This window comes from Epinephelus fuscoguttatus, linkage group LG2 (assembly GCF_011397635.1).
Source record: "Epinephelus fuscoguttatus linkage group LG2, E.fuscoguttatus.final_Chr_v1".
Classification (NCBI taxonomy): Eukaryota; Metazoa; Chordata; class Actinopteri; order Perciformes; family Serranidae; genus Epinephelus; species Epinephelus fuscoguttatus.
This window is the reverse complement of record NC_064753.1, coordinates 33,304,818-33,331,229: the sequence shown is the minus strand read 5'-3', so window position 1 is coordinate 33,331,229 and position 26,412 is coordinate 33,304,818. Positions and strand designations below refer to the sequence as shown.

General features: G+C 42.2%; 1 protein-coding gene across 2 annotated transcripts; it reads left to right on the top strand.

Moving 5' to 3' along the window:
• The first annotated feature begins 32 nt into the window (after positions 1–32).
• LOC125903628 (coiled-coil domain-containing protein 81-like) lies at positions 33–17,588 on the top strand. Of its 2 annotated transcripts, XM_049600675.1 has the most exons (16): positions 355–430; positions 611–672; positions 2,261–2,414; positions 2,699–2,883; positions 2,972–3,046; positions 3,130–3,331; positions 5,734–5,848; positions 6,885–6,978; positions 7,457–7,603; positions 10,821–10,919; positions 12,965–13,134; positions 13,222–13,300; positions 15,436–15,546; positions 15,957–16,066; positions 16,164–16,289; positions 16,503–17,588. In XM_049600675.1, the coding sequence occupies exons 1-16, from the start codon at positions 355–357 to the stop codon at positions 16,639–16,641; spliced, it is 1,944 nt and encodes a 647-aa protein (XP_049456632.1). In that variant the 3' UTR covers positions 16,642–17,588. The 2 variants fall into 2 exon arrangements, with proteins under 2 accessions (XP_049456624.1, XP_049456632.1); XM_049600667.1 differs by having other exon boundaries at positions 33–672; positions 3,130–3,295.
• The last annotated feature ends 8,824 nt before the right edge of the window (positions 17,589–26,412 follow it).

Genomic DNA, 26,412 nt, shown 5'->3' with positions numbered 1-26,412 from the left:
AAGCATTATGTTTTTTTTATTTTAATATTTCATATGTGGTAGAGAGGAGGGTGTTTGGGTCTTATCATTGCGTAAGTTGGACTGTGTCCAGTGCACTGTCCTGAACATGACATTTTTTAATGACATTACAGCCCATTGACGGTAACTACAATAATGAAACCTGAACTCTGAAACCTTTGTTGTAGTTGTGCGTCAGCCGCAGTAACAGTGACAGAGGAGTCACTGCGCTGCGCGCCCCGCGGGGGTGCATAGCTTCAGTCTATGATTGCTACGGGCAAAGACGAAGACAGAGAAGACAAGACTGCAGAGAAACCTCTTTAAAAGCTGTACCCAGTGAGGATATCTCCGACGGAGATGACTGACATACTGCGGCTGATGTCAGAAGTGGACAGGCGGATCTTCCAAACTCTCTCCCAGCTCTCTGAAAACGGTCTGACACAAAGTTTTATTTAAAGCAGTGACTCTGTGACTCTGTGTTCGTCACAGAGTCACTGTTTTATTTAAAGCAGTGACTCTGTGACGAACTCTTCATACAGCTGCTGGTTGTTTATATTCTGTGCATACACTGCTGATGAAATGCTCATGTGTCTCCATGTCGCCGTTTTTTTCAGATTGAACTGTATTTGGGCTGATGTGTCCGCCTATATTGAACGTCAGATGACCTTGCAGAAGGTTAGCCTATCTACAACGTAACACATTTTAGTTTGGGTTGAATGTTATTAAAACTATTTGAATTATTTTTTTGTTTTATTCTAACAACATGCACATCTCGCTACAATATACAGTTATTGTTTTTTCTAGAACTTCCCTTTCTTCTACAATTGCACCGAGAAGTGGTGGGAGTGTTTCCTACAATGTACCCCATGGTTGGGGTTTATTGTAACAGGCAGAGGGTAGGCCATAACACTTGCTGGAAAAGTCGGTTTAACCAGCACATTCTCACTCCTCCAACCTTGTCACATATGCTTGGTCATGGACTTTCCACATCCACATGTGAAGTGCAAGGTACCCTGGGTGCTGGTTGTTGACTAGAGTTGTACTGATACCAATACCAGTATCGGTAATGCCTCCGATACTGCCTAAAATGCTGTATTGGGTATTGGCGAGTACAGCCTATGACCAATCCGATACCACCTAATGCCTCACATCATTACACATACGCACACTACAAGCAAACAAAATGGAAATGGAGTGGAGTTTAAAAAGCATTCTACTGTAGCCTTTAAAATGTCTTTTTTTACCAAATTGTGTGGCTGCACTTTAACCTGTGTCTTGATCTGTGTCAACACTGGATAATAATAAAAAAAGGTTTTATTGCATTCATTCTACTATTATGTATTTATTTCTTAATATTTTACATAGAGTTTTAGGAGCTGAGACATACAACAATTATATCCCATCCATTTTTATTTTACACGCTGGTATCGGATCGGTACTCGGTATAGGCAGATACCTAAGGTTCAGGGATCAGAATCGGTATCGGGAAGGCAAAAGTGGTATCGGTACATCTCTATTGTTGACGTTCTGGGACACCGTGTCAAGTTCTGCCTGTTACATGCATTGTCTTGGTTTGGAATACCAAGATTTGGCTTTAGAATCTTACGGGATGCAAACACTGCTCTCTCAGGTGAAAGTTTGTGTTTGTTCGACCCATCCACCACCCCTCATGCCCGCCCCACTCAGTCATTTGCCGCCTTAACTTTTGTCCTTGTCCCGCTGCATTTCCCCCAATGCTAGCGATAGCCGTTCATCTATAACAGCAACAAGCTGCATACTTTTTGCCAACATCGAAGGACGCCTTTTTCGTTGGTTTCTGACGCCACAAGTCACTGCCCAAGTGCCGGATTTTGATGGCTTCGGAGTGAGACCGGGCTCTCCAGTTTGGTGACATTTATTAGGTAATTTCCTGGGTGATGTAACAGTGAAGGAAAGTATGTTGGGTAATACGCCACCAGTGCAAGCTTTTTAAAAAATTTTTAGAAATCTTCAGTCTAAATCAAAGCAGAGGCCCAAGCAGTGGACCCATCCACCCGCCCTATTAGCACTTTTTCCGCCTTAACTTTCATCCTTGTCCGGCCGCATTTCCCCCTGACGCTGCTGGGCGCTGTTAATCTATAACAGCAATTGGGCGCGTATCATGGTGGTTAGATGGACTGTTAGATGTACATGGATTCTATCTATCTATCTATCTATCTATCTATCTATCTATCTATCTATCTATCTATCTATCTATCATTAATTGAGTGTTCCATTGTAACAGGGGGTCCACCTGGCAGGACTGGGGACCTTCAGCTTCTCTCAGCAGAAGCTGGACATAGGAAACAAGTTCACAGTGATCCAAAGACCCATCTTCCTCCTGGCTGGGAAACTAGTCCAGTCTCTGGGTTTAAAGCAGGTCAAGCCCCTGGCTGCAGGTGAGCACATGCTTTGAAGAAGAGCCTGAGGATGTATTTTACCACACACTCATGTGGAAATCAAAAAATGAGTACTGCAGACTGGGTAAAATATATATATATATCAGGAAAATGAGAGGCCCTGAAAATTTCTGAAAAATCGGAATCTGATTATAGTTTGGTCGCTGTTGATCGAATCTGTTAAAACCACACAACACTGATAAGGAAAGTTGAGATTGTGATGTCACAACAACTATAACATGATATTATAATAAGGATTGTGTATGTGTGTGTGTCCCTTGCAGCAACACACCTACCAGTGGTGCAACTGAACTTTGCAGCTGTGTCACAAGAGACTCCTTTCAGTCGAGATGTAGTGGAGGGCTGCATCAGAGAAACTCTTCTTTTCCTCTTCAGAGCTTTGGCCTCTGAACAAAACGTGTTCCTCACCTTCCAGGGAATTGGAGTTTTGTCCTTTAAGAACAACAAGGTGGCTCACCTGCTCATTCTGTTTCCTAGTTGTGGACTATGACCACTAGTTTTGTGTTAAATCTAATCTCATCGGATGTTGTTCAAAGGTGCGGATGAAGTTCAACAGAGATTTTATTAATGCCATGGATGGAACTGGTCGTCTGCTGTTGACCTTTAACAATGTGAGTATAAAGAAGTGTGTGTTTGTTTAAAGAATGCACAGTCCATGTATCCATGCAGATCATCTGTACATTTACCCCTGCAGAGACCTGGGAGCAGTGTCTCTTTACTCTCTGGTGGCCTGTCCAGGCTTCAGAGGCCACGGACTGCCGTCACCCTGCCAACTGTCTGCTCTCCTCAGCCAGACAACAAAGCCGGTGACAAAGATCTATGGTGCTTGTCACCAACTCCAGACCAGAGGAATGCAGGAGGTGAAAGAGCTTTTTGCACAAGGCTGACAATTTGGGGTTTGATAGCATTTTAATGAATCTAAATTAAGTATTGGATCAAATCCAAATTCTTTCAAATGTCTCAGCAACTTGCTGCATTGGAAAGAGACCTTTGTTCTTTACTGTGAGGCTGAGCTGGGGCTACAATAGCTGTCGAAGCTGAAATAAACAAGATGTGGCGGAAATTATGTTAGCTCTTATTAATAATATAAGCACTGTGTGCTAATGACGCCTGGGATCCACTGGCGTTTTTTGTGTCCGCTGTGGCGCTTATGCCTATTCATTTCCTATGGATCACGTCAAACCGTTGCTGATGTCCCCACAAAGCATTTTGGGTAGGCGGCATGGCCGTTTGAGCAGCTCCGGCGCATCCAAAAGTTGACTGCGACTCAACTTTATGCAAATTAACCCGTCAGACGTGAAGACACTATCCAATGGGGAGCAAGCTCGGTGGTGGTCTGTCGCGACGTTTCGTTTACTTTCCCTCTCTGGAACAACATGCAGTCTAGGGTGGACCAAGTGGCGAGGTCGCTGCCTCCTCCAGATGTAAAGTAGCACTACAACAAGAGCTCTTCTCTGTCTACGATTCATGGCTAAAATGGCTGCTCAACAAAAACACAAATATATAGATATGATTTCTCCCTCCAAAATACGAAATCAAATAGGGAATCATTGTGGTTGGTCAGTGTTTTATGGTGTTTAGCATATTCCTTGCTGCTACAGTAGCCACGTCCATCTATATTTGAAGTGACTTCTTGGAGTCTCAGCTGGTTTCCTTGGCAACCTTACAAGAATGACAGGACTCAAAAGGGTTTTTGTACATGCAGGCTAGCTGCTTCCCAATGCTTCAAGTTCCTATGCTCAGCTAAGCTGTTGTACTTTGTTTTTGTACTCTTTTGTGTGGGCCTCACACACCAAAGTGAATTCCAATCTATGTTTTTTCGAGGTGGCAATAAAGACTTGACTTGACTTGACTTGACTTGACTTGAAGTGAACCGTTTTTTAATGCTTTAGCTTCATATTTATTTCACGCAAAGCAATTTTTCCTTTTTAGAGTCTTCCTTCTGCTGTAATATGACACAGCTGTGTCACATGCCCTGATAAGAGGAGCTGGATGCATTTGTCTCCACAGCAACTAAGGTCAGGGTGAGATAGGTTGCTACATGCCTCAGGCTTTGGCAGACTTACTATCGCTGCTTAGAGTGCACTGTGCGGGACTTCAGGGACAGGAAGCATGATTAAGGTTAAGTCAGGTAAGAACAGCTTCTGTTTCTTGTTTAGAAACAATAACTAATAGAATCCTCTCACACACACACACACACACACACACACACATATATATATATATATATATATGTATATATATATACACGTATACTTTTCTAAAGATACCAAATAGTTAAATAGGCCCTGTTTTAAAGGACACCTCCTGAACCCTGGGATGACATACAAGGTATTCACTATACTGCTTGACAGTGATTCTCCTCAGTCGAGCTTCTTTACATGCATCCAAGTCTCTTGAAACTTCTTTAGTTAAGAATTAACCAGCTCTCCAAATTTTGATCACATCGCACAGACTCGAGAGTGGTATCAATCTTCTCGTCAAACTTTTGTCAGGATAATGGTTAAGTATTTCCCAAGCTGTCAGACTATTCCTTTAAACTCTAGCTGCACTTGAAGATGAGTGTTGGAGATTTCGGCCGCTGATCCTCCACAGCTACACCTGTCAACCAAAAATGGTCACTTCTAGCTCTGATAAGATGGCGACGTCCAAAATACCAAACTCTGTCCACAAATCAATGGGGGTGACGTCATGGTGGCTACATCCATTATTTCCTACAGTCTGTGGTAGCTGTATGCTTCCCTCTGCACAGTGTTAAAAAGTTAATACATGAAAGCGCTTACAACAAGGTCTGTGGAGTATCATGATTTCAGGAAAGAGATATTGCTGTTGGGTTTTTTAGTGTGTTGTTATGACGCTTTGAGCACCACAAGCCAAGTGTCATCTAGCTCCATTGTATTCAAGAGAAGGCATACGTCTCTACTGCTGATATCTACAACACTCTACTGTAACTCACACCATGACTGATAAATAGCCCTACATGTAAGAGCAAAAATATGTATTTTGTATTATGGGATGAACTGTCTCTTTAAGAATGAACAACTCTAATAAACAGCTAATTATAAAAGACTGGATTTGTTAGAGCTTAACGAGTCCAGGCATTTTACCAAATTGGAACTGGCTGTTGAAACCCATCCCGATGAAAAACAGAATTAATTGGGTGCAACAGAGGTTGAAATACAGCAAAGAAAGAACGGCCATTGAGTCCAGAATGACAGAACAAATAATGATAGATTTGAAGCTGCCTTATGAAGAGCGAGACAAGTGCAGCTACTCAGAGTGTTGTGTGTCTCTACAGGAATTCCCCAACATAGAGAATCTAAATCCCATCAGCCACTGCAGCCGGCCAAGATGAAAGCTGTCAGCCTGTCTGAAGAACTAAATCCGAACCCCCCCACGGAGGCCACAGACAAGTACAGCACACACAAAGACAGCACACAGTCTCTATGGAGAGGTTCAGTTTGCAGTGCACATAGCTGTTGTTTGCAGGTAGATGAGTCAGCGAGAGCTGAGAGCTCAGTGGTGGTCTTATATTGTTACCGCCCCAAGGCAGTTTCCAACTCCATCAATGATGCAAAACTACTCATGGGACAGATTCCTCCTCTGTCATCACCTCCCTGCATTGTCAGCACACACACACACACACACACACACACACACACACACCTGTAAATTGTTGTTAAACAAAAAATCTGAAGCGAAAAATTATAAAATGTGGGAATAAGACTGAGCCTGACTACAATAGGAAGATCCTCTCTAAAGTTTCAAATGATTGTTCATCTTGTTGCAAGTCCACCAACACCCTCTATGCACCAGCAGCTGATTTTCAGTGTCATAACAGATGACGGTTGACTGCTTTGACACTGCTGCTCCGACCTTGTTTTAATTGTGGAGTGTCAAATAAAGACCCAACGACAAAAGGTCAGAAAGGCAGAGAGGTGGTACAGAGTGGCGCACATGCAGTGATAGCATACAACAGTTTGTGCAACAGCTGACAGTGACATTTGCTCCGTAAATTATTGGGATAAGCATACAAACTTCTCTTGGAGTACATTCAGTTGTGTGATGCTGGAATTGGAAGCCTGCATTGCGCCATAGGAGCATCATTTGACATGCGGCAAATGAAGCGCATCAATTTTCACTTTTAGTGTGTTTGGGCCTTTCAAGCCCCCTTCACCCCTGAGACACATGTCTATGATGCAAAAATGCCCCATGTGATCAAATAACAACAAATAACATGTAGATTTATACAATGTTCATGCAGACATGTCAACACTAATATAATCTATGTCTAGTCTATGAACATTGTAACATTTAATCATAAATTCTTAGGCGATCACTGGTTAAATAATACACTTTACCATAATAACACCAAACTGCACATACACTAGGAGGTCGTTCTCTTTGATTAACAGTATACAGTGGTAAAGAATCTGTTCCCACTCCCAGGCCAACCACCTCCATCACACCACCAGAGGCCACTCCCAAACTGGTCGAACCTCATGTGAACGTCAGCTGCTCTGGTCACACCCGTGCTGGACAGGTGAGTGTCTGCATGCGTGGATGCGCTCATGCATCTGTATACTGTAGGTGTGTAAGTATAATAAGTATAAATCTAATCTGGGTTTAATAGTAGTCTCTAAAATTCAAGGTGGATTCACTTTCTTGGTGGAGTATAATGTTGCCCTGGATGTACCTAGTCTTGCACCCAGTGTGTGCTCTGACTGACTCCAGCCCTATGAGAACATGCACAGGATAAGTATTTTAGGAAATGGAGAGCTGGAGAATGAAATTACTTTACAGAGCTTGATAATACACCAGATTCAAAGCTTTATTGCATTTAGAAAGCAGGTCTCTGTCAAGGGGGCTGTAGGGATGTTCTTAAATCTATATAACATAAAACCCAAACAATGCATTATCTACAAATTGTTTGTATCGGAAAGTCGGTGAGTAAAATGGTTATATGTTTACATTACTAACTAATTACAGCGTGTAAAGTAGCAACTGTCATGTCGTCGTAGGAGCTGTGCTACCTGTGTATGCAGCGGGCCCAAAGAAACGTTCCAGTCTACCTGAGGGAGCAGCAGCAGGCAGAGGAGAAAGCTCAGGAGAAACTCTTACTGCTTAAAGAGCAACTGAGAGACAAGCAGTACATGGACAAAGAACAGGCGAGTACATGTGTTTGTTTGTGTGTTTGAGGATGGCGGATTGATTGAGGATTGGCTTACCCTGATATTCTTACCCTAAGGGTACGTTCATCAGTCACACATGAATGAATTTAACATTGGCAAATATCACTTCCTGTTCACTTACATTCAGCATGAACAAACAAAACATTTGCTTTCGGTGGCAAGGTAAATTGCATCTTCGCATTGTGTGGAATTTACCTTTGGTGAACCTTGACTGGTGAAATCTCAGCCACAACTAATAGCAAAGAAGTATGTGTAGAGGATATTGTTGATGGATTGTTGCTGTGTCTGACCAGCCAATATTGTGTAATACTGGCTAGGAAAAAAGTAAACTGCCCTTCATGGTGTCAGATGGTGCCTGGCTGGCAGTGAGTCAGGAGACAGGCATGGAGTGCAAGAAAACTGAGAATGTCGCAACAACATTACATTTTGCTATATGTCTTAACAAGCTCGCTCACATTAGCTAACAAGCTAGCTTTCCATGTGCGTCAAATTCGGTACTACCCAGAATCAGCGCAAATGGCGTCTCGGCAGGTGATAGTCACTCGCCTGCAGTCGCTTATGTGTGATCTTGCCCTAAGCCTACCAATCTCTCTCCATACCTAAACCTAACCAATCCAACCAACGAAGGCAACAAGCATAAGCCAGTGCCATGCCTTCACCATCATCGGAAACAATATATATTTGGCTTCCTAAAGGCAAATTTGTGAATCCTAGAATAGCAAAGTAATGCCACACCTTACTCTCCCTCTGACTGGCTGGTACGTGTTGCCTTCATTGGTTGGATTGGTTAGGTTTAGCGATGGAGTGAGATTGGATAGAGTTAGGGTAAGAATGTCAGGTTAGTCAGTCAGAGGTAGAGTAAGGCAGAGTAGGGTGGGACATGATGTCGCTATCTTAGGATGCATTAGTCCCCCAAACATCGAATGTACAGATTGTACAAATGTTAGCTCTAAGCTTACTAGAAATGGATGTACCAACTCTGTCCTTGGGAATGTATTGTCTGTGTGTGTGTTTTTTCTTTTTCAGCTTTTCTTTTTTCAGGACTCAACAGTTTTACCTGGTCTTTTAGTTATTTCCCTCCAGTCTTCCTTCTTGTTCCTCTTGTCTCTGCATGTTTGTTGCAGTTGACAGACATTCAGATTACAAAATAAATATAAAGAAGTTTGCCTCACTTCTGTCTGAACATGCACTAATCGCAGGTGTCTACTGGGGTGTTTTTTGATATGTGGGCGGTCACACCTCTTCCCAGCATTTGATGGTTTATAAGAATGCAACTAGGCCCATCGGCTGGCTGCTCCCAGATAACAACCGGATCAAAATAGTAGCTCATTTGGAAATTTTCTCTTTCTGTTTCTCATTGTATCAGTCTGTCTTCATTTTACATCAACAACTGTGAATGAATCTGTATACTTGGGTTGGCTCGTTCTCCTTTCAATTTCGTAGACTTTTTCATTGGCATCCTCCTTGTATATAAAGCTATTCTTGGCCTACTTCCAGCATACTTATGTGCATACATAAAGCAAAAAAATGAAAATAGCAATGCTCTCTGTTCACAGAACATGTTTTTATTGTCTGTACCAAGGGTACGTACAGAGTTTGGTAAATAAGCATGTATGTACGCAGCTCCTTATATGTAGAATCTTCTGCAGGAGGACTTACAGTTGCACTCATTGGTTCATCTCGGCTGTTCCAAAGCACTGTTGTAGGATTTTTGTACACAATCTTCATATTCCAATATCACAGCGTGTCTTAGCTGGTCTTTGTAATCATGTGTAGTTGCCGCTTTTTTGCGTTTTTACGGTTAATTTATAGTATTTATTAACAAACTTTTTGGCTTTTCTTTATAGTAATCTTACTTTGTGTTTTATTTTGCTTGTTTTGTAGCTGTGCATTTTTATTCTGTATTTTTATTATTTTTTATTGTTTTTAATGTTAAGGTTTTCTCTGGTTAAATAAATGTTAAATGAATATATACAAATAATAATATTTAAAGTTTCTGGGAAAGGAGGCAAGTCACACTGGATACCCCTGATTTGTATGAAGTAGTCTGAATTCAACTTTATGCAATTGAGGAGTGCATACTAGACTCCTTAAAACACAACGCTCTGCTACTAGAACGTATTGCATAGCTGCTTACATAGACAATTAATGGGAAGCGTGGAAATGACCAATCCTGTGGATACACACCATAAAAGTCCACAGCCACACCTCACAACGCCTACATACAGTATGCTCATTCCAGCATGGCAGTTTCCTCGTAACGACAATGCTAGCAGGCTGATGTTAAGCAGGTGTAATGGTTACCGTGGTCACTACATTAATTTAGCGTGCTAACATTTGGTAACTAAGTCGAACAGCAGAGGCAGAGCGAGATGCGATTTGTTCTGCACGTATTTGGTAATAAACCAAAGTATTGGATAAAAGAACATTTTGACCTGATGGTGGCGCTAGTTGTTATGTTGAGGGATCACCAAAGTTATTACAGCTGATCCCGAGGGGAACATGAATGTTGGAAACAAATAGCAATTCATGTGATAGCGGTCAGGATACTGTAGACGTGGACTGAACCACAGACTGACTGACCAAGGGAACTGTGTGGTGTGGTGAAAGACTATGACTGTGCAGGTCAAGTGGGAAAGGGCCTTAGTACTGTAAAAAAAAAAATATGTTAACATATGTCTGCTTTAGGTTACTGGGGTGATTTATGAGTGCTCTGGAGATTTTTTTTTTTTTGTTTTTTTCTAGTGAGGAAAAAAGGGATCAGAAAACAACACAACACACAGGCTGAGGAAGTAGAAACAGTTGATTGGATTGTGAGAGGCAGAAGTAAGTTAAAACTCACACCATTATGTCAAGAGAAAATAAAAGCAGCCATAAAAACATGAACAATAAAACCATCTGAACAACTGAGGAGTAAAGGGTGGTTCCAGACTGGTTGGGGCCAGAGAGCTGAGAGAACAGCTTCGTCCTCTTCACAGCACTGGAAAAGAGGTGTGGGACATGTGGGATATTAAAATTCAAAATGAAACAACTTTAAGTGCTTTGCAAGCTGTTTTTGCCAATACTATTTAACGGTTCAGTAAAAAGTTCATTTTTTCCCCTGGTCAGTTTAAGTCATGCTCTCAATATCTTTTGTTTTCTAGTCAAGGATATTAGGATAAAAGGTGTGTGTTTTTGTGTGTTCATGTGGCAGGAGAAGCTGAATGAGCAGCGTGAGCATGCAAAGCAAGTTGCTACCTACAACCTGCACATGTCAGAGAAGAAAGAGAAGACTCACTGCCCTCTCTTTCCTGTGAGTAGAGCTCAACATTAAAGTTGTAAGATTTCAGTCCTGGTACTCCACGGGTAGCTATATGAAATACCCCCAGAAGAGCATCTGTTTCCAGTGCAGCCAAAAAAATCCCATTGTTTAATAAAGAAATCAGTCAGTAACTGGTCCAGACGGCGCTACAAGTTTGTCACACAACAACAGGGCAAAGTAAAAGTGGTTAAAATGATCAGTGCTAACCTCTGTGACAAATACACTGACTGTTACTGTTTCACATTAAAAAGCCATTCCGTGTTTTGTTGGTTCAATCAGGAGCAACAGGAGAAAGAAGTAAAGATAATATTTAATACAGAATACGAGTGTACAGATCAACAGATGATTTGTGCTGATTAAGATTTATCAGAAGTCTGTGGCGTTTGGACACCGGAGGGAAATATTTTGTAATCGAGGGACAACTGAGCGGCAGCAGGATGAATCCTCCCATGGAGTCTAGAAACTAGTGGTGGCTGCTGACTCAGAGGTTGTGGACTGCTGAGGCAGATGAAGCTGATGAATCTATAAAGGCTAGGTGGTGATGGAAAGGTGGAGGGTGCGCATGACTGCAACAAGAAAGAACCACGGCAGAGAAAGTACTACATTTAAAATGAGGAGCAGTTAAATGATAGACTGACAGAAAAGTTGTGTCACTGTGTTACTGGTTGATTGTGAATCAGCTGATGACTCAGTTGACAGACCCAGACGATCCCTAGAGAAGAAGTGAGCGTGCGAGCAAGAAGTGAAAGACAGGGTGAGACAGAAATGACCAGCCTGAGCATGAAAAGCATTGTCTCCCTGACTGAACTTTTGCTAGAGCTTCATTTAAAGGGATAGTGCACCCAAAAATGAAAATTCAGCCATTATCTACTCACCCTCAATGCTGAGGAAGGCTCTGGTGAAGTTTCAGAGTCCTCACATCCCTTGCGGAGATCAGCGGGGGGAGCGGCTAGCACACCTAATGGCAGATGGCGCCCCAGACTAACGTCCAAGAACACAAAATTGAATCCACAAATATCACCAACATGCTCATCCGTAGTGATCCAAGTGTCCTGAAGCCCCGACATAAAAAGATGTTTCAAAAAACATCATATGAACTCTGTTTTTAGCCTCACTGTAGCCTGTAGCTCTGACTGCTTCTTTGTGCTCCGCACTCAGGTGTGCATGCTTGCGCGAGACCAGCGAAAGCATGAGCTTTGCTTACCCGTGTTTACATCACGTGACACGCGCACCGCAGGGGGAGACAACGGTAACCACAGTAGCTAAAAGATAATTTGCACTACGGTCTGTTAGCAAAGGACAGCCCAACATGTCTGAAGACTTTGAAATTGAGGAGGAACAGCATTTCTTTGTTGAGCCGTATTTGCTTGAGCCCGAGTATACGGACGCGGAACTCAGGCTACTGGACAAAGCAGCCGCCGCAGCTCATGAGCCTAACCCTCAGCCAGCCGCAGAATACCCGAGTCGAGCACCTGGTGGTGTAGTTGTTTCAAATGCAAAGCAATGCCATTGGATGAGGAAAGTCTTTGCTGCTCAGACTGGAAATTGGCGATGCCTGCACTTGAGAATATGGACATCAGTACTGACGAGACTGCTGCTCTTCAGAGACCCTGCATCACCGATCACCCTGAGCACGCACACGTGAGCGCGGAGCACAGAGAAACAGTCAGAGCTACAGGCTACAATGAGGCTAAAAACAGAGTTCAAATGACGTTTTTTGAAACAACTTTTTATGTTGGGGCTTCACGACACTTGGATCACTACGGATGATCAATATGGAGATACTTGGTGGTTTCAATTTTGTGTTCTTGGACGTTAGTCTGGGGCGCCGTCTGCCATTAGGTGTGCTGGCCAATCCCCCTGCCGATCTCCGCAAGGGATGTGAGGAATCTCGGAGGAAAACTTCACCAGAGCGTTCCTCAGCATGAGGGTGAGTAGATAATGGCTGAATTTTCATTTTTGGGTATACTATCCCTTTAAACATGTTAAATGTGAAGCATCAGCATCAAAGTGTTCTCTGGGATGCTTGTGTTTAGACTTCATTCGTCTTCCCGGCTCGGCCCCTCACTCCTGCCAGAAGGATCCAGCAGCATCGTTACATGGACGAGCTTCAGAGACAGATAGAGACTCGGCGGCGACATGAGGCTCAAGACCAGCAGAACCGTGTACTCATGGAGCGTCTAGACCAAGTCCAGCTGGTCCAGGAGTGAGTCTGTAACCCCTCAGGCATGTGAGATCATCATCTGTTGTGTTAACTACTGTGTCACCAGGTGTTTCTATGTTTGCATTTTAGGATAGCTTTGCAGAGAGCTCAGCAGCTCCGGCAGAAACATGAGAAAACTACAAATTACAAAAAGGCTCTGGACACGCAGGTAAGAAAGAGTTTGAGAGATTTGAGCTCATGAAATGAACATAAGATTATAAATGTTCTCAAATTTACTGACATTTGCAGCCAGTTATGGAGAATACATGGTCAATAGTTTTCATTAAAAGGTTATTTTTTTCTGGTCAACCAAACAGCTGTGGTGTTAATAGGATACAAAAATATATTTTAGGTGAATTGAAATCTTTCACAGAAATGCTTTTGTCCCTTTCTGTATTCCTCTCTGATTTCTGAAGAATCTCAGCTGTAACATGAGATTATGGATGGCCAGCTGTTTTTGTGTTTCTCATGAGGAAGGTTGTAGGTCAAAGGAAGGCAGCAGAGTAAAGCTGCCGCCCATCCTGCCAGGCAAGGGCACCAGTGCAGGAAGGCTGCACAGACAAACTTAACACAATAAAAACTTGTTAAACTGGACATAGTTATGTGGTTTATGGAACTATAAGAAGGAGTTCGAGTTATATCATGTCATTAAACTTAAATAAACCAGTTCTGATAACTTACATTCTCTGAACAACAGCAACAGCAAAAAAAAAGTGATTATTCAATTACTGGATTTATGTAACAAGTGTAGATAGCTTGTCAGACTGAACAGAGAGAATCTTCTTTGCAACTTCAAATCAAAATCATTCCAGTTTTTGTAAACAAAGAAGCACACATCACATAATTTCGTCAAAGGGGAAGTCCACAGATTTTATCCCATAAAGTCTGCTTACAAGTCTTGGGGAGGACCACTCCATATGTGAAAAAAGGTGTATAAAGCCTTTTGTGGCTCCTGGGGGAGCTGCATGAAGTCTGATAAATTGACAGTGTCTACTATCAGGAATTTAGTGGACGATGAGGAGGCCAGAACCATTTATTTATATTTTTGTGTGTTTTGTAAAAAAATTAAAAGTTTTTCACAAGTCATAACTCAGTTTCCCAGGTAACACCTGAGGGTTTGACTAATCATGACCATCCCATGAAGTTCTCATGTAATCCAAACATTCATCAAAATAGGATGAACCTTAGATACGACTTTGCAACGGGAGATATGTCTAATCTGCTCAACTCAAAGAACCGTTTGGATCAACTATTAGCCAGAAAGAACGTTAGTAGTAAGATTCAGTCAATAACATTGCGTACAGTTGACAAACAGTAAATATATTTTGACAGTAGGTTTTAATACAAGACAAGCTATTCAGCCATGTCATTATCCCCCATTCAATATCAAGATTTTCATGTACAAATGATACGCAATGTGTAACCGGCCGCAAATTGATCAGCAAATGGGATATGAGATGATCGCTGATGGCCATGGTTCTCTGCCAGAAACCGGTCCCTTCAAGTGAGGGAGTTCAAGTATCTCGGGGTCTTGTTCACAAATGAAGGTAGAATGGAGCGTGAGATGGATCAATGGTTTGGTGCAGCTTTTGCAGTGATGCGGGCACTGTGCTGAACCATCGTGGCGAAGAGGGAGCTGACCTAGAAGGCGGAGCTTTCGATTTACTGGTCCATTTACGTCCCAGCCCTCACCTATGGTCATGAGCTCAGAGTAGTGAGCAAAAGAATAAGGTTGCAGATACAAGCTTCTCAGTTGGTGTCCTGTATTAGGAATTAATGGTCACCCTTCAGCCAATCAGGACCAAGTATTTACCCAGACCACAGTATAAGTGATGTTACTTGAGTCGGTGCTGGTTGACTCTGAGGACTACAAGTTTGGGGGGAAAACAGACCTCTGTAGCCCACTCCTCATCTCTACTGAAGTCTACATCTACTGGACTAACACACCTGAATCTCAGACCAAACTGTTGGCAGTCAAGTTGCATTGTGGGTAATGTAGGCACCAGGTTTTGACAAGGACATAGAACTAATGGTTGCACAGCTGTTCTTTTGTGTTGTGGTCACTTTGGCTTCAAAACAAAAGTAAAAAAGTTAATGGAGAACCTGGTCTAATTTGTCTCAATAATTTTTGGGATATCAACAAAGGAGGCCAGCAACAGTATTTTCATCTGGCTTTGTATTGACGTTGTGGGCCAGAAAGCACCCATCACCAGACTACATCTTGTCCAGTGGGCTGTTTTATCTGCGTTATGGTAACCTTACAATTGAAACTGTAAGTCGATCAAGTCTCTTCTGTCCTTTTAGGTGGGAGATAAGAAGTGTACACACCCACCAGAGTGCCAGGCTGACAACTGCGGGTTCAACCGCTGTGAGACAGCAGCCAGCAATGTAGAGAGACGAGAGAGGGCACAGAAGGTCACCTGTTTCTTAATGCTGCCATTAACCTTGCTTTTCTCCTGTGGCTTCATGCAAATGCAAATGAGTTGTTTAATTTTACTACTATCTCGGCACTGTTTTTGTTATTTGCAGTGTAAGATGTACTTAGATCCTTTACTTACGTTACAGAGGTGTAAAAATAATGCTCTGTTAGTATATGTGATTGGATTAATATCATTGATTGATGCATTAACATGCAAGCGGAAGTTTCCTGTTGCAGCTGGTTGAGGTTTACAATAGCTAATTCTATTTTATATACTAACTTTAAAAATGCATCTGATATTGTTAGTTTGCAACCGCACTGCTTGCACTGTCTATATTTACACCCTGGGCCTAACTGCAGTATTTTGTGACTGAAGTTGATGTGATGTTATTCTACCTATTTGCAGCTCTTCCAGTTAAATTTCAGCGCTGCCACTCAGAGAAAGAAGGAAGAACTGCAAAACCGGCAACAACAGCTGGAGAAAGAGAGAGAAATTCTCAAACACAACAAAATGGAGTGAGTAAAGGAAGATGGGAAATGAAAGAAATGGAAAACAATGAGGATGTGGAAATTATGGTGGGTTGTCCATCTTTCTGGTATGTTTCCTGTCCAGGCTGATACTGGACCGCATTAATCGCTTTGAGAAGAGGCGGGACATCAGTAAGTCGCTAGAGGATGAGTGGTGTCGCAGTGCGAAGCTCAAGCACCAACAAGAGGAAGAGGAGAGACGCTTCCTGAGGTGTGTGGATGTAGGATCACTTTGAGGCTCCATCAACATTCATCCGTTCACTTACATATATTCGTACAGTTATAAGTTGGTTAACCATTCACACACGCACTTACTGACTGACCTAGAAGACACATAATGGCCAACATCATCCATGTAGGACAACGTGTTTTCCTGATCATTCATTCTGTCTTCCTGTGGTTTGTTCTGCCTCCCTGTGGTCAGGTCTGCTGGTCAGCTCCTGGTAGATAAGCTTGCACAGTACAAGCGCTGCTGCCAGTGTCAGAGGAGGACCACCAACTGTGGAGAGACCAACATCTGGAAAGAGTCTCATTACCTCTCTGGCTCACAGTTCATGATCTGACGAACAGTGTAGCCTGCAGCAGCACTTAAACAACAATACCTCACAGCCTAAACAAGACCTCAACCCTTACAACTCATTATGTGACGGTCACTAAAGATTATGATGAGTCAAGGATATGTGAAGCGACTGATACTTGTGTGTTTTGTTGTTCAGCATGCACGCTCCTCTGTTTTCATGTGAGATTTAGTATTGCTCCGTTCTTAAATCAGTCTTCAGAGTTTGTTGTACTTTTATTTTTCCTAGAATATAGTTGTGTTTGGTAATTATATGTCACAAGACTACGTTACAATATTAACCCATAACATATTCAGTCAATAAAATCATTGTGAATTTCTCTCACTTTATCAGCCGTCTTACACAGTCACATACACACACAGGTGTTTCTTGATGATGAAACACAAATACACAAGGCTGCACAGTTTGTCCAAAGGCTCGTGTTGAGATTATGAATCACTTTGCTGATTAAAATGGTTTTGGTCAGTTCAAAGTAGCTATTTTTACTTTTTTCTCAGGCTTAGCAAATACATCACAGATGAAGAAAACATGTTGCTAAAGGCTCTTGGCTGCGGCTTTAAGTTCAGATTTGTGTAGCTAACATTAGCAAGAGCCTGGAATCACAGTGTTTCCTCCGCCTCACTCCCCACCGCTACAGAACTATTCACCAGGAGATGAACAGGCAGCAGCTCAGCAGACAGCTGAGGGGTTTGCGCTGGCCGAATTTGAAGGTCTCTCTGCAGAGCTGCTGCCTGCTCTCCTCCTGGGAAAGTAGTCCACAGCAGCAGGAGGTGGAGAGACAGTGAGGTGGCTAACGTTAGCAAATTCTTGTGTCATTTATGATTTGATAAAGAGAGAGAGCAGGGCAAGCAGCTGAGTTGAACCGAGTGCAACTGTACAATGAAATAAAATTTAATAAATCAATGTATGGGAACCACTGGGTTACTATATGAGGTATGTGCATATGCCTGTGTTTGTCTGTGGGAGGGGCTTAGGACAGAGTGGGGAGAGCTGCAGTAAGAGGGTGTACTTTCAAATTCTACCCTTTTTTTTCCTTTTCCAAATCTCTGCCTACCCCAGTTTTAACTTAGAAAAGTTTTTTTTCAGACTCTGAGATGGTTACACTTAGAAAATGTAAGGTTTGCATCAGTGCAGTACAGGAGCAAACAAAGTAAAGAGACTTTCTGTGGTGAATGGATTTGTCCTTGGACATGACATACTTTAAAGGGTAGCTGTCCCATATCTGACCCTGAGAAGAGATGAGGGAAGCTTTTTATGGTACAGTACATACAGAGAAGTACATTACTTACAGAGAGATGAAAAGCAAGAGGGCCCCAATAGGGCCTCAAGTTTGTGTGGACTGCGAGGACAGAAGGAGTGAAACACAAAAACAAATCATTGTAAATCACTGTGTGTTCCTTCACAAGCCATCGGAGGTTGAAAACAAATTGGAGCAAAGAGAAAAGTGAGGAAAACAAAACAAGATGAGGATGAAAGAAGGTATGTGGCTTTGATACGGGAGGACAGGTTCATGCAGCGGGGGAGTTTCTATAGATGATAAATGTGTTGCAGGATCATGACAATATTCTTCTGGCTGCGGTCCCAGATCCCTGTGAAAGCAGAACTCTTTTATAATGAGCTCATGGAGGCATTTTTGAAGGTCTTTGTGTCGAAACAGATGCACAATTAACTGCTCCACACACTCTGGCTGATTAATTACGAACTGACAGATTATGTGTGTGGACAAAGACATGCATGTGTGTGTGTGTGTGTGTGTGTGTGTGTGTGTGTGTGTGTGTGTGTGTGTGTGTGTGTGCATGTTGTGTGGTAGTACAGAACCTCTTGGGACAAGCTTTATTTATAGGAAAGAGACATGCGATCCAGAACAGGATCCACCCTGAAAAACACCCACAAAACCACACAAGAGAGTCAGATCATCCATTAAACTAGTTGATGCACAATAAATTACTGCTGCAGACCCATTGCAGGTCACAGAGGTATTTGAAAAACACTGCTTGTCTTTTCAATGTGCAGGTGTACATCATTTTATAAGCTTGTAAAAATTACCAGATGAGGTATGCAAGGGGAAAGAGTCAGAAATAAAGTAATCCGTGCCAAAATGCTGATTTAAACCAAATTCAGCAAGTGAGACATTCCTCAAAATTATCTCGTTTGAGTGTTTGTATGTGCCAGTGTTTGACCCACCCATCTCCTGCAAAGTATTGTGGTGTGTTTTATGGGGGATTTAACAAGCCTTGGTTGACATGCCCTGAAGTGATGTTCCAGTACTCAGAACTCAAGTGGATTTGAGATGGATCAGACCTTGAAGAACTTAGGGAGTGAACATGTTGGCATGCTGATGTTAGGGCTTGGGCTTTTCCCACAAACTATAACCAAGCCTCTAAGTATTAGCTAAAATGTAACAAAAGCCCTTTATGCTTATCCTATTTCTAGCATGGATTGCTTTCTCTGTGGATGGTTTCTTGGACTTAAATGTTGAATTAGAGGTCCAGTGTGCAGGATCTAGGAGGATATTTGGCAAAAAATGGAATATAATGAGTATCTTTTCTTAGTGTATAATCACCTGAAAATAAGAACTGTGTTTTAGTTAACTTGGAATGAGCCATTAATATCTACATAGGGAGCGGGTCCTTGTCCACAGCATCCAGCATGTTTCTACAGTAGCCCAGAAGGGACACACCAAAAGCTCCAGATAGGGCCATTTGTGGACGAGACCTCTGTGGATAATTTGGCTCACGGTGTCACAGTGGGCACTTTTCATCCTCCATAGCTGCCATCATCCTAGCTCATTCAGTAATTTTCCATTCACCCCACCTCATCACCACACCTACCTGCTAGCCACACATTTCCTGCCCTGCCCGGCCACCACACCCACCTCGTCAGGCTAACGCCACTTACCTGTGGATCATTATCCTTCGCTTCACAGATACTCCTTGCCAGATTGATCTTCCTTCATGCAAGACTACCCAGCGTTTGTTTCAGGACTGCTTCCATAGTATCACCCCTGCCCATCTCTGACTCTCCTGCTTCGCCTGCTCCCCGGTAAACCACTCTGCCTTCTGTATTCGACCACAAGCTTTGCTTCTGCCTTCCTGGTTCCTGTGGCTGTCTGGAAAGACCGTCACCCAGCTTTCCAAAGTGAGTTTACCGGCTCAGTCACCTGTGATCTTTTGAGCTGTGGATTGCCTCATCGTGCCTCGCCTTTGAGTGTGCGCCACAGATTCCACGTCGTCCGCTGTCAAGCTCTCCTTGCCTGGCTTTGCGTTCTCAGTGAGTACTCCTGGTGTTCGAATCTCAGCTCTTCTGACATCACTTTCTGCCTACCCCCTCTTGTTACCATCACACGCCATTGAACTGTCTGCTGTGTGTGTGCACCGGGCGGACGCCAGCACCTCATCTGCATGCTGCTACAGCATTCGACGCGGAGAGCTGCAGACAGATCCTATTCCCCTGTGGACTGTGAAACTGAACATTGACTCTCTCTGTTGCCTCACCAGTCTACACTCCCTGTATTTATTAAAGTGGTGTATTAAGGTTCAGTATAAACTGTTCCGCCTGTCCCTGGTGTTGCTTTTGGGTCCAAACTCCACCCATTACACATGGTAAAAAAAGGCTCTTGAACGTCTGGATCAGAAAAAGGGGAGCACACACTCTGGTATGTTGCTAATCAAGATGCCAAACAGCAGAATTTGTGGTGTGCAACTGCTTTATTCAGGGTTTTTACTGTTTTAATCACCTTGCCTGTTTGTTCTGGAAAGGAAGAGACGTCTGCAGAGAATTCGGCTCATGGTAAAAAAAAACCCCTGAACAATGACTACTTAAGGAATTATAGCCCGGACAAGTTTTAGCTGGTTACAATCTGCAGTTCACTGTGAGACGCCACCAAATCCCCCTAAATCTTACACACTGTTCCTTTAAATGTAACAAAAGCTCTTTATGCTCTTTTGCTAATCTTACTAGCAGCATGGTTTACTTTCTCTCTGGTTTCTTGGACTTGAATGCTGCTTTAAATACTGAGGATTTAGGACTTGGAAACAATGTCTGGTGACTAAACTACAACACTAGATGTATTTGGACTCATCATTGTCATTGATTAGGTTCAGTGAGGTGATGTCGTCTAAGCTGAGTCATTGGCGAGCATTGTGGGGTTATTAGATGGGTGGAGGGCACTGCCTCATGGGGTATCTATGCTCCCCTGTGAGAAGCAGACAGGCAGCAGGAGACCAGTGACAACATACTAAAGCTGTTTGTCATACACATGATGACTGATAACCAATGGAGGGGGTTATGTGAGGTTGTACTAATTTGCACTGCAACAGCACAAAAGTGTCCTCACATATTTGGCAGAAATGTGAATTTATTTCCTCTGGAGGAAATCTGTAAAATTAAGGAAACTTGTGAAACATAGTGAACACCCTCTATTTCCCTCTCTCTTCCCCCAGCCTTTCTCTTTTGTGTTTGTGTGTGTGTAAGTGTGTGCGTGTTTCCCAGAGCTAGTATATCTAATGAATATCCATCCTAGTTTTACTGGCAGGCAGATTGTGGTTGGCTTACTGACAGTTTGTCCGAGCTTCATTTCAGTTCCAGATGTTCCTACCCTGCCCACACGCCATCCCACAGTGACCAGAGCATAATCTCCGTGAACCAAACCAAATCGTGAGAGCAGGCAGGATGCATCTTTGAATGACAACCGGCACATGATCAGCTGTTTACACTCTGAGAGAAGCTAATGGAGAACGACACTGTGTGTATGTCCACTGTAAGAAAAACCTGTTATGTATGAAGTATGATTACAGTTCAAATGAAACGAGCAGGGGAGCAAAAAGCCTCTTGTATATTCATATGGTTCAGATACTATTACCCTGTATACTGTATCAGGCTCTGGGTCGAAATGAAGATACTTGAAAGCTGCACCAGTCAATATTTTTATATTGAAGATATAATATGTAACATGTCCGCATTAAAATGTCAAAACACAACTAGACATATATAATTTGTTGACTTATGCACTTACACTATACCATACGCTTCCAACAATGTAGATGTCTCTGGGTTTCATTTGGGTGCCTGTATTACCCTAGTAACAGTAATACAGCATGTTTTCTGTCACTTTTTATTCATGAATTTTATGCCATTTTCAACACAGCAATACAGTACAGAAATAAATTTATTGATCTATTTATTGAAGTGGACATATTTGGACGAGTGGAGCTGCCGAAGAACGAGGGCTGGACTGTAGGACTCAGTGGGCCTGTCCCATTTCTACTCCTTAAATCTTCCACTTGATGAAGGAAGTGAGAAATATTAGGGTAGGGATCTTTCCCTAAGAAATGGGACACCACTTCATGGTGGCATGGCCAGCGTGCAGGCATATGTCACACGTAGTCGTGGCGCAATGAAAATGTTGGCTCCAGCGCTTGTGTTGTGGCGTGTGCTAAGTTTATTCTTCTCTGTCTGATGAATCAATGGAGAAGAAATGCTGAAAACAGGAGGCGCCTACGACGTCTTCTAATTCTAATCGATTTTGTTCGGATAAGTCGATTTGTTTAAATATTTTCACACTGTCTTCAACCGAGTTGCTGATGAGTTTACGCTAGTCCAGCCATCTGTTGTTTGTATAGCCTACATTCGTATCACACAGTGACAAATTGTTTTCCAAAACTTGCCCAAGTTGCTGACTTCGCTAGGAGTTCTGGGAAATTTCACCTTCCACTTCGTTGAAAGTGTGGGTCGGGGCCCCCTCGGAATCTAGGGCGGGTTTTAAGTGTTGGAAACCACTTCCACTACCTCAATTCTGTTTTGGGACACCACTAGCCTAAACGTGAACGCGCACAACCAAGTGCAAGTGGGTATTTCTAGGGGAAGTGTGAAAGCGGCCTGGCCCTTAATTATGCATAAGTTTAACCCTTAAAATTGAAACAGGTGAGTTATAAAAAAGCCAAATTCTAGGTCACTTTAAACAAGGTTAGTATGACACATATTAAACATAGCATACAAATGTAACATATCGTGTTTTGTAGAAACCTCCTTCTGGCGACTGGGTTGTTTTTCTCTTGATGTTGAAGGTGACAACCAACAGTACATGTTTGTGTTTTCACAGTATGTAAGTTAAGCAGTCAAACAGGGCAATGTTAGAATAAAATAAAAAAGTCCAATCTTACATTTTTCCTAAGACTAAGCTCAACAATACAACAACAATGCCTCTTTATCTCCATTTATTCTACATAGATGATCAGCTGTGGAGGATTTAGACTTTCTGCCTACCACGCAGCTTTAACCTCAGTCTTTTAGCATCAAGTTGTGTTATCTAATGACCCTTTTATCAACTGGGGACTGTTCTCGACCAATACATGGCTCTAATGTTAGCTTAATTAGCTAGCTACCTAAGGCTCATAAAATCTGCCAATTCAACCTGCAGAATCAACAGTTGCTCACTAACACTGAGAAGCCTGCTGTTGTCTAACTCAGTTTAGAATCAAGGACCCACTGACTGTGTTTACATGCACACTAAAATTCCACTATTATCCAACTTGAGACTTTTTGCAAATGTAGCATTTGCAGATCAAGACATATGGGATATGCCAATATCATTCAGGGTTTAACAGCATTCTTTGGACAGGGATTTTTTATACGTTGAGGGCCTGCACAAACCATCTCAACAGTCTGCAAGGCTGGCTGCTGTAGAGATGCATGCCCAAAAGAAAAGCCCTCATTTCTGGTCAGAAGAAGAAACACACTTACTTTTAAACATTATAAAGCTCTTAGTTATCAACCTTTTTTTTTGATATGCATAAATATCACAACGCCAACTTTTTCATGAAGGTGGTTGAAGGAATGAAAGAGGGAGGCTGTGTTTGCACTGTTACACAAGACTGCCACCGGTGGAACACCTCTACAGAGCACCCCAGGAACGCGCTAGCATCTCAGCACTTCTGGTTCCCTCGCCTCAAAGTCAATGTATTTCTCAAATGGGTTTTGGTAGGATGCCTGAAACAAGGTCCGTGGTTAACACAACCTTAAGAGATTTTCACGGTTTGTTCTGCAACATAAAATACATCAGTAAATACCCTGCTTGGGAATTCTGAGGCTTTCATGTGTCCAAAAAAGGGCAGTTGCTAATTGAGACTACATAACGTCATCGTGCTGAAACGGGCTTCACAGCCTTATTGGGGTAGCGACATCAAGACATGCAACCATGGTGTAGTTAGCGTTTTTACTTCTGGCAATTGCACATAGACTTCTAAACCAGGGTGATGCTAATTTCTGCGTCAGCCTACAGAAAAGCATCATCTCTATTTTGATGCAAAAAGTAAAATGGCACAAGGTGCTCCAGCTGCTTCCATATTTTAACATGATAAACGTCATGTTTGGGGATGTTAATTTGAGTATGGCAGCTGCATGTAAACAAGAATTTTAGAGAAATATTCATTTTTATTAGCCATGCACACAGCTTTAGTAGGAATACTGCCTTATTTGAAATATGGGCAAAGACCAGAAAAAAAAAGACCTGTTGCTCCTTTTCTCCCATCTAATCTTCACCTCTTTCCCTTTAATCCACATTTTGCTTTCTCTCTTACCATATAAGATCAGCTTTTCTCCCTCTCCTCCTCACTTGTTTTTCCTTTTGACTTTGATTAATTCCCTTCTAGATGACTTCCTCTTCTCCTCCACCACCTCTCTACATATTTATCCCATCTTACTTTCATCTTTCCCTCTGTGTTTGCCCATCCCCAGTGCATTATCTGTGGTTTCCTAACACAACACACATGTCTTCAGTCACAGGCATGAAAACACAGCTGCTGCACGGAGTCCATGTGGGCAGAAACACAGGGAGGGCAGCGTGGACGTGCCAAAGTGTGCGTGCGTGCTGTGGTTTGTGGTGCAACAGCATGACATTGTAAAGCACACAGTACAATGTGTTATTAGAAATTACTTGTGAAGCTGACAGTCGCTTTGCAGCACTTTAAACTGCACAGGCAGTGCGCTGCAGATTACACTTAACATAATGACTTCCATATTAAACAGAGGACAAATGAGCTCAAAAGCTTCTCAAACAGCGTCGGAGCTGCCTGTGTAGCATGTTGTAGCACAACTGCAGGTGGAGTTTGTATTTCAAGCTTTACTCAACTAAAATTAGTCTCTTTGTGTGTACTGTATGTGTGTAGGCCTCTACATATACACTTACGCAACAGCCTCTACATATACACACGTGTGCAGCTACATGTTGTGTTTGTGTGTTTCTCAGAATTCAGCCTCTCTCATGCCTGTTTATGGTCAAACTATGCTGCCAGGGTCACTCAGAGCGGAGCCAGCGGACGTGGGAAGAAGCAGAGAGAGTGATTGAGTGATGGAGAGAAACACAGGGGGAGGAAGAGAAAACACAACTTGTCGTATAGTTGCCCCATGCCACTTAATCATAATCCCTCCAGATTTATCTTTCTATTATTTATCAATTTAAGAATTCTTTTTATATATACATATATTCTTATTAGTTATTTGCATTATTATTGTGAGGTCCTATGTCAAGGAGTCTTTACTAATTACTCAAAAGCAAAAGTGATTGGTTACAATACTCGCCACATTATTGGGTGCAGCTCTTCAAACGATGCCTTTAAACGTGACACGCTGAGGCTTAAGAAGCAGTTTGGAGGTATTTATTGATCATTGACGGTGGAAGAAGTATTCGGATTCTTTACAAAAGTACCAGAAACAACAGTTTAAAAATGCTCCATTACAAGCACACGTCAGCACATTACAGCACAAGTCCTGTATTTAGAATCCTACTTAAGGAAAAATGCAACACAAGTGTTATCAGCTAAATGTACTTTAGATATCAAAAAATAAAAGTACTCACTCTTTAAAATTTCCAAATGTGACTGACATATTATTCTGTATATCATTACTGGATTATTTATACTTCTGAATCAGTGCATAAGGAGATGTTTACTGTTGATGCTGGTTGGGTAGGAGTTAGTTTTACAGTCAGATAGTTTAATCCAGTCACCTCCAACCTCATCAGGCCCCATCCAGAGGAATACATCTTCTTTTTTTTTAAAGTATATAATTCAAGTTTTTATTGGTTTGAAAGGCTCCATACATGGCATACATTTTTTATTTCCCAGGCATACAAGAATACAAGGCATGCATTTTTTTATATATGTGGAGGTGGACTCCAATACATAAAGATAAATTAACAAATAAGCCTTGAAGGAAAGAGAAGAAAACAAACTAACAAACAAAATATGTCACACATATGTCCTCATACACCACTCTACAGGGTCACATAATCACAGAGCAAGTTCATGATCATGTAAGCTTATCTTCCATTTTGATATGAATCCATAAACAGTCCCAAGGAGATACATCTTCCTCCTGATCGCCATTTATTCTGCTGAGCATACATTCATAAGACGCTGTTTCCACCATTGCATTAACCTATTCTTTCAACTCCAGGGCCTTTGTTGTCTTCCAGGGTCTGAGAATAACTTGACAGACAGTAATTAGACCCTTGGACCAAACCAACAACTTAAAATTTCTAATACTGAAATCCAGTGTAGTCCGACCAAACTACATTCCCTTATGCAGTGCAGGGAAGTTCCTATTTCACTTTTACATTTCCTTCAGCTCCTGTTATCTAACAACTTCATTTCGTAGAGTCATAACGGTGTGTGATAATATCTATGCAGCACCTTATCTTGTGTGAGCTTCCCCCTCGCTTCTTTCACATGTCTACTACATCCTGACACAATTTAACAA